Consider the following 15,809-nt stretch of genomic DNA (forward strand, 5'->3'; position numbering starts at 1 on the left):
ATTATGTACTTTCTGAAAAGTTTTTTCCATAGAAATAATATAGGGAGAAATGAAGGGGGGTAAATTAGTGGGGGAGACGAACCATGAGACACTATGGACTCTGAAAAACAAACTGAGGGTTCTAGAGGGGAGGGGGGTGGGAGGATGGGTTAGCCTGGTGATGGGTATTAAAGAGGGCACGTATTGCATGGAGCACTGGGTGTTATACGCAAACAATGAATCATGGAACACTACATCAAAAGCTAATGATGTAATGTATGGTGATTAACATAACATAATAAAATTTTAAAAAAATAAAAAAATATGTAGGGATAAAAACAAAACAAAACAAAACAAAACAAAACACCTCTACTAACCTTATGCCAGTAGAGTTAGGGAAGTCTTAGGAATTATCAAGTCAACAACCCAATTTTATTTTAATGAACATGGGAGTAGAGTTTTGGCATTTATCGAACTTCCCACAAATATCATTTATTTCTCAAAAACAACCCCCCCCCTTGAGGTAAAAAGTATTCTTAGCTTGATTTTTCAGAGGAGGAAACGAAGATCTTGAAAGATTTAAGTGATTGGCTCAAAGTCATGTAGTTAATTAGAGGAAAATTGGTACTAGCACTCAGATCTCTCACACCTGGCCCCATATTTTTCCATGTCTTTTTAAACAGAAATTTAAAGTACAGAAAAGTTCAGAGAATATTACAAATGTTTAGCCACAAGTCAGAATTAACAAATGTTGAATTTTTGTCATTTTGCTTGAGAATATTTTTCTTTTAGATTAAAAAAAAATCAGACAGTTGAAATCCATCTTGCACCCCGAGGGCTCCCCAGAGATAATCAATATCAATTTGGTGGGTATCCTCCTGGTCCATACCTTTCCATTTTAACTTCGGATATGCATCCATAAATAAGTTGTTTTTGCAGGGTTTTTTTCACCCAACATGTTTTTTGAGCTCTATTAGGTTAATGCATAAAGTTCAGTCATCTTAATTGCTATGTGATATTCTGTTACATAAACATACAGTGCATTCTATTTATTCATTTCCATTCTCCTACTATATATATTTAGTGCTTACTCAATAAGCATATGGGGAAGTGTTCTGGGAGTTTTTATGTATTAGCTTCCTTAATCTTCATAACAAATCCATGTGGAAGGGTTGTTATAACCCCTGTTGTACACAATGACGAAACTAAAGGAACAGACAAGGAATGGGCCCAAGGTTTCACAGCCAATAAGCAACAGATCCAGAATTCAACCCCAGAGGAGTTGAATCCAGAGCCCCTACCCTTGACTTCTGGGCTACATTACTTGAGCCTACTGCTCAGGCATCTTTATCATACAGCCATCCCTGTTGTACAAATACCGTCTCCAGAGCCCTGCCATCCCCTGGTAGGACTCTGCTTGAGTCTATGGCCAGCACGTGTTCTGACTGATTGGCGCCTGTACCTACTTTATGGCTAAGTATTTTGAAAAGCATGCCCATTCTTAATTGGCTAGACACTTAGGTTGTTTTCAATTCTTCACCCCTACAAACAAGAGAACCTAGAAATAGACATGCTGAGTCATAGATTATATGCATCCAAGGTTTTACTAAAAACTACTGATTGCTCTTGATCATTGGTTATACTAATGAACTAATAAACTATATTAATATGCTTAAAAAAAAGAAATAATATAGCCACAGAGATTTAAACAAATAGTTCTCTAGAAATATATAGTACAAAGTAGTCAAGTCCTTTCAGGCCTTCCTCTAAATTCTTTTCTTTCTTTTTAAATGATCAGGTTAAACAAACAGGCACACAACAAAATGATGTGGGTCAAATCACTATCGCCACCCAATTTTCAAGGGCAATGGCAGTCAAGAATTCACCCAGGACTGATACTTTGCTATGCCTTTAATTAAATTTAAAACTCAATTGTTCCATTCGTGTCTCAAATCAATCAGATGAAATTCACCTTTTACGTGGCCTGAATCCTGATAGCTCGGCACACTTGATAGGTAATTTAATCATCTCTGGTGTAGATGAACGCAAACTCAAATTAGCTAGTGAAAGAGTTGGTCTTCTCTGAGATAGCTGTGCTTTTCCACTTTTATGCAAGAGCTGAGCTTCACCAACTGGCTAGCTGGAGGTGTTATTAAAAATTTAGTGAAAGAAACAAAGGTGTGCCCTGGTGTCTCTTGTTACCCTGTCTACTGTTACTCGGGCAGACAAAAGGCATAGAGCCTGCCTCATGAATAATGTGACATGGAATATTCACGATCTATTTTTAATGGAGTCAAGTAATAACATTAAAAGAGATATTTGCAATCTTCAAATTTCACACGGTAACAGTCACAGTAATTTGTTTTGATTCTGAACTGAGGATATCAAGATGTATTTTTTTTTCTCTAAAAAGGCATACTGTTAACATCAAAATTACAACTTCTCATTTATAGCATAAACAAGGATTACGAAAATGGCCCAAAAGTTCTAAATGTTGTAAGAGAAGGACAGGACAGATAACTAGATTTCAATCAGTCTACTTACCTCTCAATGCAACTTCTTTACTTTTCAAACCAGTTGGAAATAATCAACCAGTGTGCACAGTGAATTCTGTAAGGACATTTTGTGATCTTTATTCATTGGGAATTTTGTTTCCCAGGACACTAGGAAGAGGTTCCTGGATCCTATACCTGTTCACTCATCAGTTCAGGAAAATTATCTTAAACATTATAAACAAATTTAAATTTTGAATGACAGTAAAGTGACAGGGAAAGGCATGGTGTTGAAAACCAGGTGAGCACAGCCAAGGACTGAGATTTGGAGAGACTGGAGAAAAGCAGTTTCAAAGCCCCTTTACCCACCAACTCCAGAGAGTCCTGTGTTCAATTGGTTTCCTTCAATTTCTCTTCCCATTGTGCTCTAGAAAGCAGGGCCAGTCAGGATGAAGCAGGGATTTTTATTGTCTTTGCTTATTTACCTATTACGTCAGCAAATACCTATTGATCTCCTATTGTGTGCCAGGCACTGTTCTGGGAGCTGAAGATTCAGCAGTGACCCAATAAATAAAGCTCCACAGGACACTGTGCTCACTGCTGTGTCCCTACCACCTAGAACAGTGCCAGGCACATACTAGGTACTCATCAATATGTGTGAAGTTGATTTGAATTGAAATGGACAATCTACTGGTGGTCACCATGAGCCAAGGCATACTTTGGCTGGGAGACGTTAGAATGAACCCAAGTAGTCGGGATTTAGGTCAGAACCTTATTCCCTTATTCTTGGTTTCATTCTCGTAAAGGACTGCTTCAAATCAGCAAGAAACTCCCACAGGTGGGATAGAGCCAGAAATAACCCAAATTCCAATTTTTACTGCCCCTGATGCGTCTTTAGATTGAGACTTGCCTTAGGTGAGGCAACTAACCAATATCACATACTTTCTCTCCCTTCCAGTCTCCACAGAATCAAATAGTCCGGGTTGGATTGGGATGACAGAACCATATCCACATTTTATGGTCAAGGAAACTGGAACCAGGGAAGCCAAAGAAGTTGTCTAAGTCACACAATATATTGGTGACAGAGCTGTGACTAACATTCAATTTCTGGACCTAAGACCTGTGATTTCTTTATTTATCTGGGAGCCTTCTGGCCTATAAAAAAAAAAACAAACCCAAAAACCCACCCACCAACCAACCAAACTACAAAAACAACCCTGAAGTCCTCAGAAGTACCTATGTTCATGTGGGACCACTAGGGACTTTAAAAGGTAGGAGCTTAGTTTTGTATACCTAGTTTTTCTGTTAAGAAAGAAGGATCTTTGAGGTATAGAAGGAAAAAGCAAATGAAAATCAGAGCAATTGCATTTTACTCTCTTCTGGATATTGGCTTGCCTGGTTTAGTTTTAATACCCCACGGTAGTTTCTTTCAGTGCCAACTCCCACTACAGACTAAAACAAAGGTCTTTCCCCAATTCCCTGCCTAAATGAAAAGCAATAGGTCAGAGTCTTTTTTTTTTTTAAAGATTTTATTTATTTATTTGACAGAGAGATAGAGAGAGAGCACAAGTAGGCAGAGTGGCAGGCAGAGGGAGAGGGAGAAGCAGGCTCTCCGCCAAGCAGGAAGCCAGACGTGGGGCTCGATTCCAGGACCCCAGGATCATGACCTGAGCCGAAGGCAGTCGCTTAACTGACTGAGCCACCCAGGCGCCCCAATAGGTCAGAGTCTTAATACTTTATTAACTTAAAACATCATTCTAATAAATATGTATTAACAAACATAATGCACTCCAGAAGATCTAAAAACATTTACAAACCTCATCAAAGTAAAAATACCACTTTTTCTTCTTTATAGTACACATGGAGGGTCACTCCACATGCCTGCTAGCTTAGACATCTTAAAAATATCAGCTTAACATTAAAAAACTGAATATACACATGAACCTTGGAAGTATCTGTTCAGCTATTTTGTTGTTGTTTATTCTTGATAAAATCCAAACGTGTCAGAAAAGAAGGGTCAAGATTTTGTTTCATCTTCTCTGAATTCCCTAGGAGGGAAAAAGCAGATCCAGCCACTTGGAGGAGGTGCAACTGTTAGCTTCTGAAGGGCAGCGGCTGTAACTTTCATCTCTGGCTCCCCCATACCTAGCATAGGCCTGGAACCTGGTGGTCAACAAACACCTGCTGAGTGAGGGGGTGGTATCTTGTCCAGAGGTATTGCTCTGTCCTCCCAGCTCCTCAGAGGGAGCCTTCACAAGCCTCCTGCAAAAAGGACTCTCCTGTCCTCTCACCACCAAGTCCACGCGTCTTCTGCTCCTGCTTGGAGCAAGCTGGACAGTGTATTTTGTAATTTCAAAAGCATGAAACTCCTTCCCCAAATCCGTTTCTGAACTAGTCTTCGAGTGGGAGAATTGATCCCTCCAAGATTTATAGGCAGCACCCAATAGAAAGGGGTTAACAGACTCCCCAGAAAGAAAAAAAAAAGTAACACTCATTTTTCATTCTAGATAAAAACATTAGCATGTGTCCACCTTGTAAATGGTGACCCCTCCTCTTCCACAGAAGTATCTGGGGTGGGGCAAGAGGAGGGTAAAAACCTGAAGGATTTTCCTGTCTGTGGAGCAGGGCTGGGAATGTGAAGAACTGCAGGGCCCGAGATTTTAGCTGATCTCCCCTTGACTTCGAGTCTTCAGGTGTCGGGGAGCCTATTTGGCGTGTCCAAAGCCCAGTGAGTCATTTGGTTCCCACTCTGGGCTGAACTTTGAAAGGGTAACTTGTCCCAGTTCCCAGAAGTAAGGTGAAGGGGCTCACCCTGCTGGGAGTTTTGGACAGGATTGGAGGGCCTGAGAAGTCAGACGTGGATGGTGGCAAGTGGGGAGGCTGCCCTCCGTAGTGTTGTGTAACTGCTGCTTGCAGCCAGTCAGGGCCTTCATTTGAGCCCATGCTGGGTCTCCCGGTGCCGCCTGAGGTCCACCTTCCTCTGGAAGCCCTTCCCACACAGGTCACAGCCAAAGGGTTTGAAGCCTGTGTGCTTGCGGCTGTGGGTGATGAGGTTGGAGCTCTGGCTGAACGCCTTCCCACACACCTGGCATTTGTGGGGCTTCTCACCTGCGAGGAGGGAGGAGGGGAGGGGAGGAAGTATGAGCTTATGATCAAGCTAGAGGGGATTCACTGTGACCCACATGCTCTTGGCAGCAGCTGGCTGCACCACAGTCTAAGGCCTTCAAGCAACTTGGAGGGTGACGTGTTGCAACGCAAGTCCTGGGAAGTCATGGGTGCACCAAGTGAAAGGGAGACTTTCTGAGTGGGGGTTCCCAGCAAAAGGCCTCAAACCGTTTCCTGCTAAACGGAAACAGCAAAGGCCACGTGCCCAGACTCACAGCTGAATCCACCCTGGCAAGACACCCCTGACTTTAGAAGCAGAGAGCTCCCACAGCAGATGTTCAATGTGGGGGTGGGGGCCATGTGACTCTGCTCTAATTCAGAGGAAGTTTTCAAATCTGAGTTTCCAAGTGGGTGTTGGTTTGTATGGACCAGTGAGCCTGCCTTCTTTCTTGCTTTTGAAGGACAATAGAATGTATCTGAAGCATAGACATGTCTCAAAGTCTTATTTTCAAAACTCCACATTTGGGTCACAAAGTATTTCTTAAATAGCGGATCCTTTCCAACTTGATTTTATTTTCTTTTTATAAGGATTCTTTATATCTTTGCAAGTCTTCACCATAAATTAATAAGTAACAAAGAGAAAAAGTGTCAGGGGCGCCTGGGTGGCTTAGTTGGTTGAGTGTCCGACTCTTGGTTTTGGCTCAGGTCATGATCTCAGGGTTGTGAGATCCAGCCCTGTCAGGCTCTGTCCTCAACACAGAGTCTGCTTGAGATTCTTTTCCTTTTCCTCTCCCTCCCCACACGCTCTCTCTCTCTCTTTCTCTCCCAAATAAATATCTTTTTCAGTGTTGCTGGTTGTTTCCTTCTTTTTATAACCTTGTAGAGGAGAAAAAATATCTTTTACCTCTACTTTTCTAAGTTCTAGACTGGGACCCCTGTAAATAAATAAAAATCTTAAAAAAAAAAAAAAAAGAAAAGCAAGTTTTGTCTTCCCCCCAATTCATGTGCTGTTTAATATTTGGGTAAATAACATGAATTTCCAAAGAGCCTCAGCATGTCATTATTGTCAGGGCTTGGTCTTGGAAAAGTGCACAAAATAGATGAGGTTTGTTTTTGAGGAAACTTCTGTCCCTCTTGCGGCACCCCTTTCTGCCTTCATGCTTCAGATTTCTTTAATAAGGAGCCACCCATCAAAATTTAGCCTATCCCTTTAGGGTCAAATAAATCTGAGAAACAAATTCTAGGTATGATGTGAATGTTTGATAAAGACTTAATGTTTCATTCAGTCAAGATCCTAGTTGCATTTTGGGCGCCTGGGTGGCTCAGTCGGTTAAGCATCTGTCTTCAGCTCAGGTCATGATCCCAGGGTCCTGGGATCGAGCCCCGCATCATGCTCCCTGCTCAGCGGAAAACCTGCTTCTCCCTCTCCCTCTGCTTGCCGCTCTGCCTACTTGTGCTCTATCTCTCTGTCAAATAAATAAATAAAATCTTTTTTAAAAAAAGTAAAAAAAAATCCTAGTTGCATTTTGGTAAGGGTCTTGAATACCTTTACTCAAAAGGAGTGAGTTAACAGAAATTTCAGGTAAGGGGTCATGATTAAAGTAGGATATTTTTCTGGGTTTTCTGAAGGGGGTTTACACTGCCCAAACATATTTATAAGCATCAAAGGTAGATGTTTGGAACACACTGAAATTTGTTTTAAATCAGTATTCATATTCTGGAATAAAATAGTCAGAATTCTGGGTCTCTTGTACATGTCTTATTTACTATTAAAGAAACTGCTCCTGGCATTAAAACTGCCACCGATATACAATCAAAATGTTAGGTAAAGATCCCAGGATTGGAATCCAGAGCATTCCATGGCCCCAAGATTTACTCTCAGTCTGACCTTCGGTAAATCATTTCATCACCCTGAGTTTCATCACCCTAAGGCTACTTACTGGGGTGGCAGTGAGGATCAAAAGAAGGGATGGGGCACCTGCGTGGCTCAGTCAGTTAAGCGTCTGACTCAGGTCATGATCTCAAGGTCCTGGGATCAAGCCCCATGTCTGGCTCAGCGGGGAGTCTCCTTGTCCCTCTCCCTCTGCCCCTCCCACTCATGCCCTCTTTATCTCTCTCTCAAATAAATAACTAAAATCTTTAAAAAAAAAGGGGGGGGATAGATTTTTTTTAAGAAGGGATAGGTTTGAAAGCAGTTTGTAAATTATGAAGTATTATAATAGGTGAAGATTTACCATTATTATGGCATGAACTTGCTGATATTTTGAAAAGGGCAGTAAGTGAATAGAAGCTTTCTACATCTACCAACCCTCATGACTCTGAAAATAGAATACAGTAAACAGTGGTCAAGATAATAGACATTTGAAGTCAGGAAGACCTGAATTTAAGTCCTGGCCCTGTTGCTTGCTATCAGGGCCCTGGACAAGTACCTGACCCTTCTGTGCCTCACTTGCCTCATCTCTAGAATGGGGATAAGGAATAGTCTCTACCTCCCAGAGTTCTTGTGAACATAAAATGAGATAATGCATTTAAAAAGTGCTTAGCAGACAGCTTAGTAATATTTACCATTGTTTTTTCCTCCTCAATCAGAATAAGCTCTTAGACTGCAAGAAATGCAGCCAAGAGACCACACATAAGGCTTCCTGCTTCCCTAAAAGGCTGGGTGGGAGCCCTGGAGAAAGAGCTCACTCTCTGGCGCTTAGTAGTTCACCCAGAGCAGGCAGCAGTTGGAGCAGCAGCTAAACTAGAGGAAAATAGTCTTTGCAAAGATAGAGAACCTGAGGTTGGCCAGCTGAGTGGTTCTTCAAATGCAGCCCCACACCGAGGCCCCTCTGGGGAGAACCTTGTATGTAAATGAATCTAAGAGAATCTGCCTCCTTGTTTTCTTGAACACACTGCAGTGATTAACTCCATCTAGAAGGCCTCATCTACCACTCACTCTGTAGCCAGAATATCAGAGCAAAGGTGAATTATACTGGCCTCAGGAGGAAGAACAATGCTCTTCCAAGCCAGCCTTCCCCAGGTGTTTTCGGACAAGCCAAGGGCTTTCAGCTTACCAGTGTGGATGAAGGTGTGTTTCTTCATGTCTGACTTCTGGTGGAATCTCTTGCCACAGTACTGACAAGGGTAGGGCCGGGTGTCTGAGTGGATGAGCAAGTGTGTAGACAGCGTAGATGACCTCTTGAAGCTCTTGCCACAGATCTTACAGTCAAAGCTGCGTTCCTGTGGATAGAAAGATGTGGCATTCCTATTGTAGTCATATAGGCTGCCATCTTCTTCACCACCAACCCGACCATAAAATCCCCCCAAACCAGGGCTCTCCCTTCCTTCAGGCTCCCCCTCCACTTAGCCTGCCCCATCATCCCTGGCTCCAGATTTATTTCCAACCTCCACCCTCCCCACCCCAGCCTCTTCCCCTTTAACACTTTTTCTACCCAAACACTTTTCACCCACAACCCTCCACACCCCATGGCAAAAACGTATCCCCACCCTGCTTTTTTGACACCCATTTACAAACACTTCACCCTCCTCAACAGGAGGCTTAGACCTCAGTCACTTGAGACCACTGCGCCCTCTAGCCCTTGTTGAGAGAGACTGGAGAATGGTACTCTTTTTAGTAAATAAGTTTCTGTAAGTAAGCATTCACTTGTCATAGTTACTTGTGTACTTAATTGCTTATTTACCCTCGTCACTCAGCTAAACTGAAAAATTCCGTGGGGGCATCCTGTCAGAGACCTGCTGTGTTACAGGATTCTCAAGAGCCTAGCAGCTGGAAGTTGGACAACAAATACTAATAAAGAAATGCATGAAATAACAGCAGGACAAATATGCTCCTGGATGCTCTCAATGAGTTGACATCCCTTCCTTTCAGTTGGGAGGGGTCAGTCAATACAGATTAAGTGACAGCCATTTGGTGAAAAGAAGTGAGGCAAAAAAACCCAAAGCTAATAAATCTGATATATCAGCAGCAAGGGCGCATAGAAACCCTCCTCAAACCCAAAGTAATGATCTGGATCACCCTCTGGAGGCTTACAATGATGTGACACCAAACTCTAGGGCTGCCTCGAAGCCTGAGCCGGCCACCTTTCCCTACACACCCACATCTGGGCAAAGGGACATGGTGGAGGAGACTGGGGGCAATCCGGTGAAGCCCAAGGGAAAAGCTGCCAGGAGGAGAGCGGCCGGTGCTGCACGGACAAGCAGAACATCCCCGAATGTGAAAACCTGAACAGGGCCGCGCGCGGCCATACGCCCCGCGCTTACCTGCGAGTGCACGGCTTTATGCTGCTCCAGGCTCACCGCGTGCCCGAAGGTCTTGCCGCACATTTCGCACGCAAAGGGTCTCGTGCCGCTGTGGGACCTGCGCACGTGCACCTCGAGCCCGTGCGGCGTGGAGAACACCTGAGGCGGGTGGGGCCGGGGAGAAGGCCGCTGAGAGGGGCCAAGGGGCATGGGCCGGGGGCGCGGGCGCGGGCGCGGGACCGACGAAGCCAGGCGCGCGGGAGCCTCACCTTGCTGCACTTGATGCACTTGTAGGAGCCGCCGCCCAGTAGCAGGCGGGTGCACAGCAGCTCCGACTCCACCTTGACGCCGGCGCCCTTGTCCGCATGCAGCCCGTGGCCGCGCTCCGCATACAGCCCTCCCGCCGCCGCCGTCGGCCGCTCGTACAGCCCCGCCGCCGCGGGCCCGAAGTCGCCGTAGAGCCCCAGGCCCGCGCCGCCCGCAGCGCCACCTCCTGCGCTGCCTCCCCCGGGCGCCCCGGCCCCCGCGCCGCCCGCAGCCCGCTCGGGGCCGTAGAGCGCCGCGGGGTGGCCTGGCTCCGGGGCGCGCTCGCAGAAGAGGCCCAGGCCGGCGCCGCGCTCCAGGGCCGCGCACGGCCGGTAGCTGTGCACCAAGTGCCGCAGGTCAGAACCCGCCAGGCCGCTCCAAGAGTACGGCTTGAAGGGGAGGGGCAACGGCTGGGCTTCGTCCAGCGAAGGGCACGCCGACTTCTCCGAGGCTGTGGAGGCACAAGGGGGCGTCGGGTTAGGCTTCAGACGGCTGGGCGGAGGCCGCCCGGCGGCGTCTGCCAGTCGCCCGGCGCTGGTGGAGTCCTCCGTGCGCCAGACGCCGCACTAGGTGCCATGACGCCCTCAGGATAAAACGCGGACCCGGTCTCTGGGGCCTCGAGGATCACTGGAGGCGGCAGGGCGGCGAACGAATAATTAAAATGACATCGGTCGAGGAGATGGGTAAATTTGGCGCCAGGGCAGCGGAAACGACGTTAAGAGGGTCCTTTCTGGCGGGACCCGAGCACTTCGCGGTCCCGCAGAGAAAAGCGCGCCAAGCTGTCTGTGCTGGAGAAATGTTCTGAGCTGAGCTAAGCGGGAGAACGTGGCCACAGTTAAGGTCTGGACAGCGCTCCTGCGCAGAGGGCCCAGCGCCCAGTGCCAACACTCTCCCGGCCCCTACAGGTTCCCCACTCCGTCCTTTTTCTTTCCAGGATAGATAAGGAGGGAGGGGAAAGGACCAGTAAGATGCGGCCTGGCCTACCGAAGACATCTGTTTGAAAAAAACGGGAAGGTGTTAACATTCCTAACAGTTATTAAATAGCCAGTGCAGGTAGCAAAGGGGCAGTGGGAAGAGGGTTTGGAGCTTGAACTGCCTGCCAAATACTCCTATTCTCATTCCTGTCATAGTTTTATGGGGGGGGAAATCCAAATTTTTCATTAAGGTTTAGCCACCACCTGCCAGGGACATGGTTTTCCCATATTCGTGGCCTTCTGCACCCCCTGCACAACGTGAATTTTGCTAAAACCAAATACCCAACGTATCCTTTCTCCATTTGCTTACGGATTTACAAATCTGTTCCCACCCTACACTCCAGGCTAACCGTTTCAGTGACAGGCTGCACCCCAAGTTTCAGTCGCAGAGATTCCGGAAGCACCCAGTCTTGCAGGGCCGTGTCCTGCACAGCCAAGAAGAATCCCCCACTCGCAGGCTCCCAGACACACTCGCTGGAGTTATGGCTTTAGCCAAGTCAACGCACTGAGTGTGGGATGGGGTTGGGGCTGTCTTTTAAAACTAGTGAATGCAATCTGGAAATGACAGGCACTTGGCAGAATCCGGCTAGTTTGCGTTCTCCTTCCCTGGCCCGAAGCCAAGGCTTGCTCCCACCCAACGTTTTCGCAAACGTCAATTGCTGTCTGGAAATTAAGCCCATGGACTGGTCCCCAAGACTAGGCCAACCCAGCAAAACGAAAACAAACAGGCCCCCCGATCCAGGCCTACGAAGACTCAGAGGAGGGCAGAGATTTTTCAGCCCCACCCGTCCTTCTTGCTTGGCACCCAGCTCTGCCAGGACCGTTGCTGCGGGAGCCAGAGGAAGTTTTAAAGACTGACCAGGTCTCCGTTTGAGACTCGGAGGTCTGATTTTGGGGATCCCAGCTCTTTCTAAACAGTGAGCTGATGAGAAAACGAAATGTCGAGGTTGCTGTCGGTCAAGACGACTCATTTATTTTCTCTCACCCACCATCTCTGCCAAACGAATCTTAACGAATGAACAAGCCGGGTCCAGCCGCCTCGGATCCAAGCAGCAGACCCTGCAAACAGGCTAACTCGGTCCCGGTTCAGAAGCCACATGCCTCCCGCATGGGCCCCCTTACCCCATAAACAAGCGCTCTCCTCTCGGAAAGACTGTCTGCCATCCATTTAGCATTTCTTCACCCAAAGCCGCCTCAGTTTATTCCTTGTCGCCTCGGCCCCAGAGCTCCCAACGGGTTCCTACCTGGAGACACAGAGGGCGACGGAGGCCTCCAGAAGTCCTCAAACTCTGAGCTCCGGTCGCAGACGCTGCCCTCACAGCTGCCCGGGGATGCGGAGGATCTCTCTGGAACCTCGGTCAACTGTGACTCGGGGGACAGACGACGCCGGGGCTCTGTCTTCGCCCCGTCTGCGCTCGAGGTGCTGTCTGCGGAGAGGAGGGAGGACAGGAGCTCAGGCTGGGCCTGATTGGGTTCTGAAGTGGCGCCCCCCAGACCGTGGCACCCTGGCGTCCTCCTCTTTTCCCAGACCTGGCTGGGAACCCTTCCGGATCCGAGGGCGGGAGCAAAGAGGCTGTGGCACCTAGGCGACAAGCCCGGAAGGGACCCGGACGGTAGGAAACAGAAAAGGCAGCAAAGGGGGCATCAGGGTCTCCCTGCCGGGTTCCTGGGGGATGGTGTGGCGGGGCTCAGAATCTACATCCCTGGGAGCCCCGCCCGGCCCCCGCGCACTCTGTACCTGCTCCGCCTGGCGCCAGGACATTCTCCAGGCGGAGGGAATAGTCGCGTCCCGGGGAGCGCGGCTGGTGGTAACTGTGAGCCTTCTTGCTCTTGACAAGGAACGAACGCGGCATGGTGGTCGGGCGCGCTCTCCACTCAGCTCCCTGGAGCCGCAGTCAGCCCACTGTTACCCCGAGCGCTTGCTCAGCCCCAGCCAGGCGGAGACCTGCGAGAGGAGAAGAACCGGGTGGAAACGCGGGTCAGCACGCTCCGGGGCCCGGGACTGGGCAGCCGGGTGGAGAGAGAGCTCCGGCCGGGAGGAGGGAGGAAGGCCCACAGGAGGAGGGGCTTTGCCCCGCTGCGCCGCGCTCACCAGGTGGCACTCGGACAGGTGGCGCGAGCCCGCCGCCGCCGCCACAGCTGAGCGGTAAAACCCGTCCCGGGGCCCAGGCTCAGGCCTCTTCCTTCTGCCCTGCCCACACCCCTTGGCCCCTCCCCTTCCCTCGCAAAACTCGCTCTGGCAATCAAACTCTCCGGAGAGCCGATGTCCCCAACTGGCCAGTTACCCCCGCTCGACCACTCACTGCCTGCCTGGCCCTATTTTCGGGCTGGGGAAGAGGGCAGGGACGCGCTGATCAATTTAAGGCCGAGGGATGTGTTCGCGCTCAAGGACCGGGAAGGGGCTAGAAGCCAAGCCCTTCTGGAGCCCGCTAGAAACTGGAGGGGGGTAGGAGGGGAGGGGCGCACTAGGCAGGCTGAGGAGCTGGGTCGGGTGACAGCAGCAGAGGAGCTGAGGGCAGCAGAAGCTGGAGAAAGAAAGGCAGGAGAGAAGAGGAACAGGAAGGTGGTGGGAGGGGGTATGACAGAGGACCGACCCCGGCCCCTGGTGGAACTCGCATCCCGGTGATCTCCCTCGCCCCTCACTCGTGCCTCCCGCGAGGAAAAAGTTGGTCTGGAGACGCAAGTGCGGCGGAGGCAGGCAAAGTCTGGGGCAAGACACCCCAGACCATGGACACCTAACCTCGGAAACCAAGTCCTGGGAAAAAAGCACTTTTCGTTCTGCTCACCGAAAACCTTGTTTAGGGGAAGTCGAGCCCCATTCGCGCGCGCTGGCTGTGAACTGCGCCGTGGCTGGAGTCCGCGGAGAGCCAACAGTTCAGCGGCCGCGGAGAGCGCAGGGTGCTCTGCCGCGGCCAGAGCGCGGGGGTCCAGGCGCGGGAGGGAGCTAGCTGCCCGCGGCGCCGTTCTCATTAACCCCCAATCAGTTCACCTAATCCCGGGGTCGAAACCTGAGCCCGGCAGTGAGGCGGGGCAGCGCCTCCAGCTCGGCGCGGGGCTGCTGGGGGCGGAACCAGACGGGCTACTCGGTCTGGGGAAAACGAATTTGCCTTCCTCTCGATGGAGGTCAGGTTCACACGGGAGCTGCAGGCTCTTCGGGCACAGCAGCTCTCCATGGTCTTGTCTAGTTCAGGAACAAGTGTGCTGGGGGACCACGGGCCGGAGCAAGACCCTCGTCCTTGGCCTTCGCGAGGCTTAGGCTGCCAGATTAGGAGCTGCGTGGCTCTCAGGGCAGGATGCAGGACACTAAGACTGCCCGTTGGCGCTCCGAGCTCAAAACGAGTTCTCAGGGACTGGTTCCCTAGAGGGCATTCCACGTCCCACTGTGTCTCCCTCCCTGGGGGTGGAGCGGGGATAGGCTCGGGAGAAAAGACGGCTGGGGCATGTAGCGGAATCTCAGGAGACCTTTCAGGAGTCCTAAGAGCCAGAAGGCCCCTAGGAGTGAGGGTGCCACCTGCCCCCGTCTGAGTCCGCCCCTAAGGTCGGAGGTTTGGAGGTGCTGGGGCTGCCCCAGGACGCAGTTCTGCCACCACAGTTTTCCCTGGGCCTCTGCTTGCGCCGCCACTTCGGCCGTATAATTAGACACCACAAACGTAAAAACGAATTCCTTAGACAGCCATGAAACTCAGAGGTAAAGGAATACGGGGTGAAACGGTCTCGAGGGCCCTCGTGAGGCTTGGGTCTGCGTCGGCGCGAAGTCGGGCGGAGGTGGGGACAGAGGGGGAACTGTCCGCGCGGGCGCTGAGCCTCTGCTGGCTGGGACCGCGCGGAATCAGGAGGGCACCGAGGCGTCCTCTCCACCCAGGCCGAGCCCCGCGCCTCTCTCTCCTGCTGGCTGGCCCGCCCGATCCTGGGAGAGCGGAATGGGTTGGGGGTGGTAGGGACGAGGGCTGAGCGCGTGGGAAGGCTACCTGGCGCAGCAGCTGGCGGCGGGAGGGCGGGGCGCCCCCCAGCGCACGCGGCCTGGGGCCTCTCTTCACGGTCTGGGCCCGGGAAGGCGGGAGTGGAGGCGCCGACGGGCAGCCTCCTGAGCCCAGCTGCCACCGCCTCCCCACCAGATGTTTCCTTCCCGGATGAATCCTGCTCCCCTGCGCCAAAATCCCTTGCGGATAGGGTTCTCGGGGCTCCCGCACAGGGGCCAGCAGCCGGGGGGGATCCCGGCAGCGCCCTCTGGTCGCCCCCGCAGTGGCGCTGCCCCGTTAGTCCCCGCGGCCGCCCCCACCAGGGGGGCAGGCGCAGAACAGGCGCAACAGACCTACCTGCGGGGTCAGGGCGCGGGCACTGCGCTCCGAGAGTTTTCAAACTGAGTTGCTTTCGGGAGAGACTGCGCTGTCTCTCTCTCTCTTTTTTTAATCTCCTTCCGAGCTCAGCCCCCAAAACCACAAGCTTCACTTCCTGAGCGTTAAGGAGTAGCTCTCTTAGCCCTCTCAGATCTGCCCCCCCCAACCCCCAGTCTGGGCGCGCTCCTTTGCGCAAGGGGCTAGGAGGCGGACAGGGGGCCCGGCCTTTTCAGCCGTCCTCCCAGGAGGTCCTCGGCGTTTTTGCTCTGTGGGACTGCGGGGGTGGGGAGACCCGGAGGGCCCAACACCCAGGCACTAGAAATGACTCGAAAGAAAATGAACCATTCTTGGCTCTTGGGAGACTTCCGCAGCGA

General features: G+C 50.6%; 1 protein-coding gene across 1 annotated transcript; it reads right to left on the reverse strand.

The window, feature by feature from the left end:
• Nucleotides 1–4,022: 4,022 nt before the first annotated feature.
• On the reverse strand, nt 4,023–15,504 carry GFI1 (growth factor independent 1 transcriptional repressor). Its single transcript, XM_081818804.1, has 7 exons — nt 15,415–15,504; nt 12,837–13,043; nt 12,343–12,525; nt 10,088–10,575; nt 9,840–9,977; nt 8,633–8,798; nt 4,023–5,579 (listed from the first exon to the last, which is right to left on the reverse strand). The coding sequence occupies exons 2-7, from the start codon at nt 12,949–12,951 to the stop codon at nt 5,401–5,403; spliced, it is 1,269 nt and encodes a 422-aa protein (XP_081674930.1). The 5' UTR covers nt 12,952–13,043; nt 15,415–15,504; the 3' UTR covers nt 4,023–5,400.
• Nucleotides 15,505–15,809: the final 305 nt, after the last annotated feature.

The sequence above is a fragment of the Leptonychotes weddellii genome, chromosome 4 (assembly GCF_054177405.1).
Source record: "Leptonychotes weddellii isolate Sample4059 chromosome 4, ASM5417740v2, whole genome shotgun sequence".
NCBI classification, from domain to species: Eukaryota; Metazoa; Chordata; class Mammalia; order Carnivora; family Phocidae; genus Leptonychotes; species Leptonychotes weddellii.

Coding starts and splice junctions, on each gene's coding strand:
- GFI1 (XM_081818804.1), bottom strand. CDS start 12,951: ATGCCGCGTTCGTTCCTTGTCAAGAGCAAGAAGGCTCACAGTTACCAC. Junction 12,526..12,836: donor CCTGGCGCCAGGCGGAGCAG/GTACAGAGTGCG, acceptor TCCTCTCCGCAG/ACAGCACCTCGAGCGCAGAC. Junction 5,580..8,632: donor ACACACCTTCATCCACACTG/GTAAGCTGAAAG, acceptor CCCTCCTCGCAG/GTGAGAAGCCCCACAAATGC.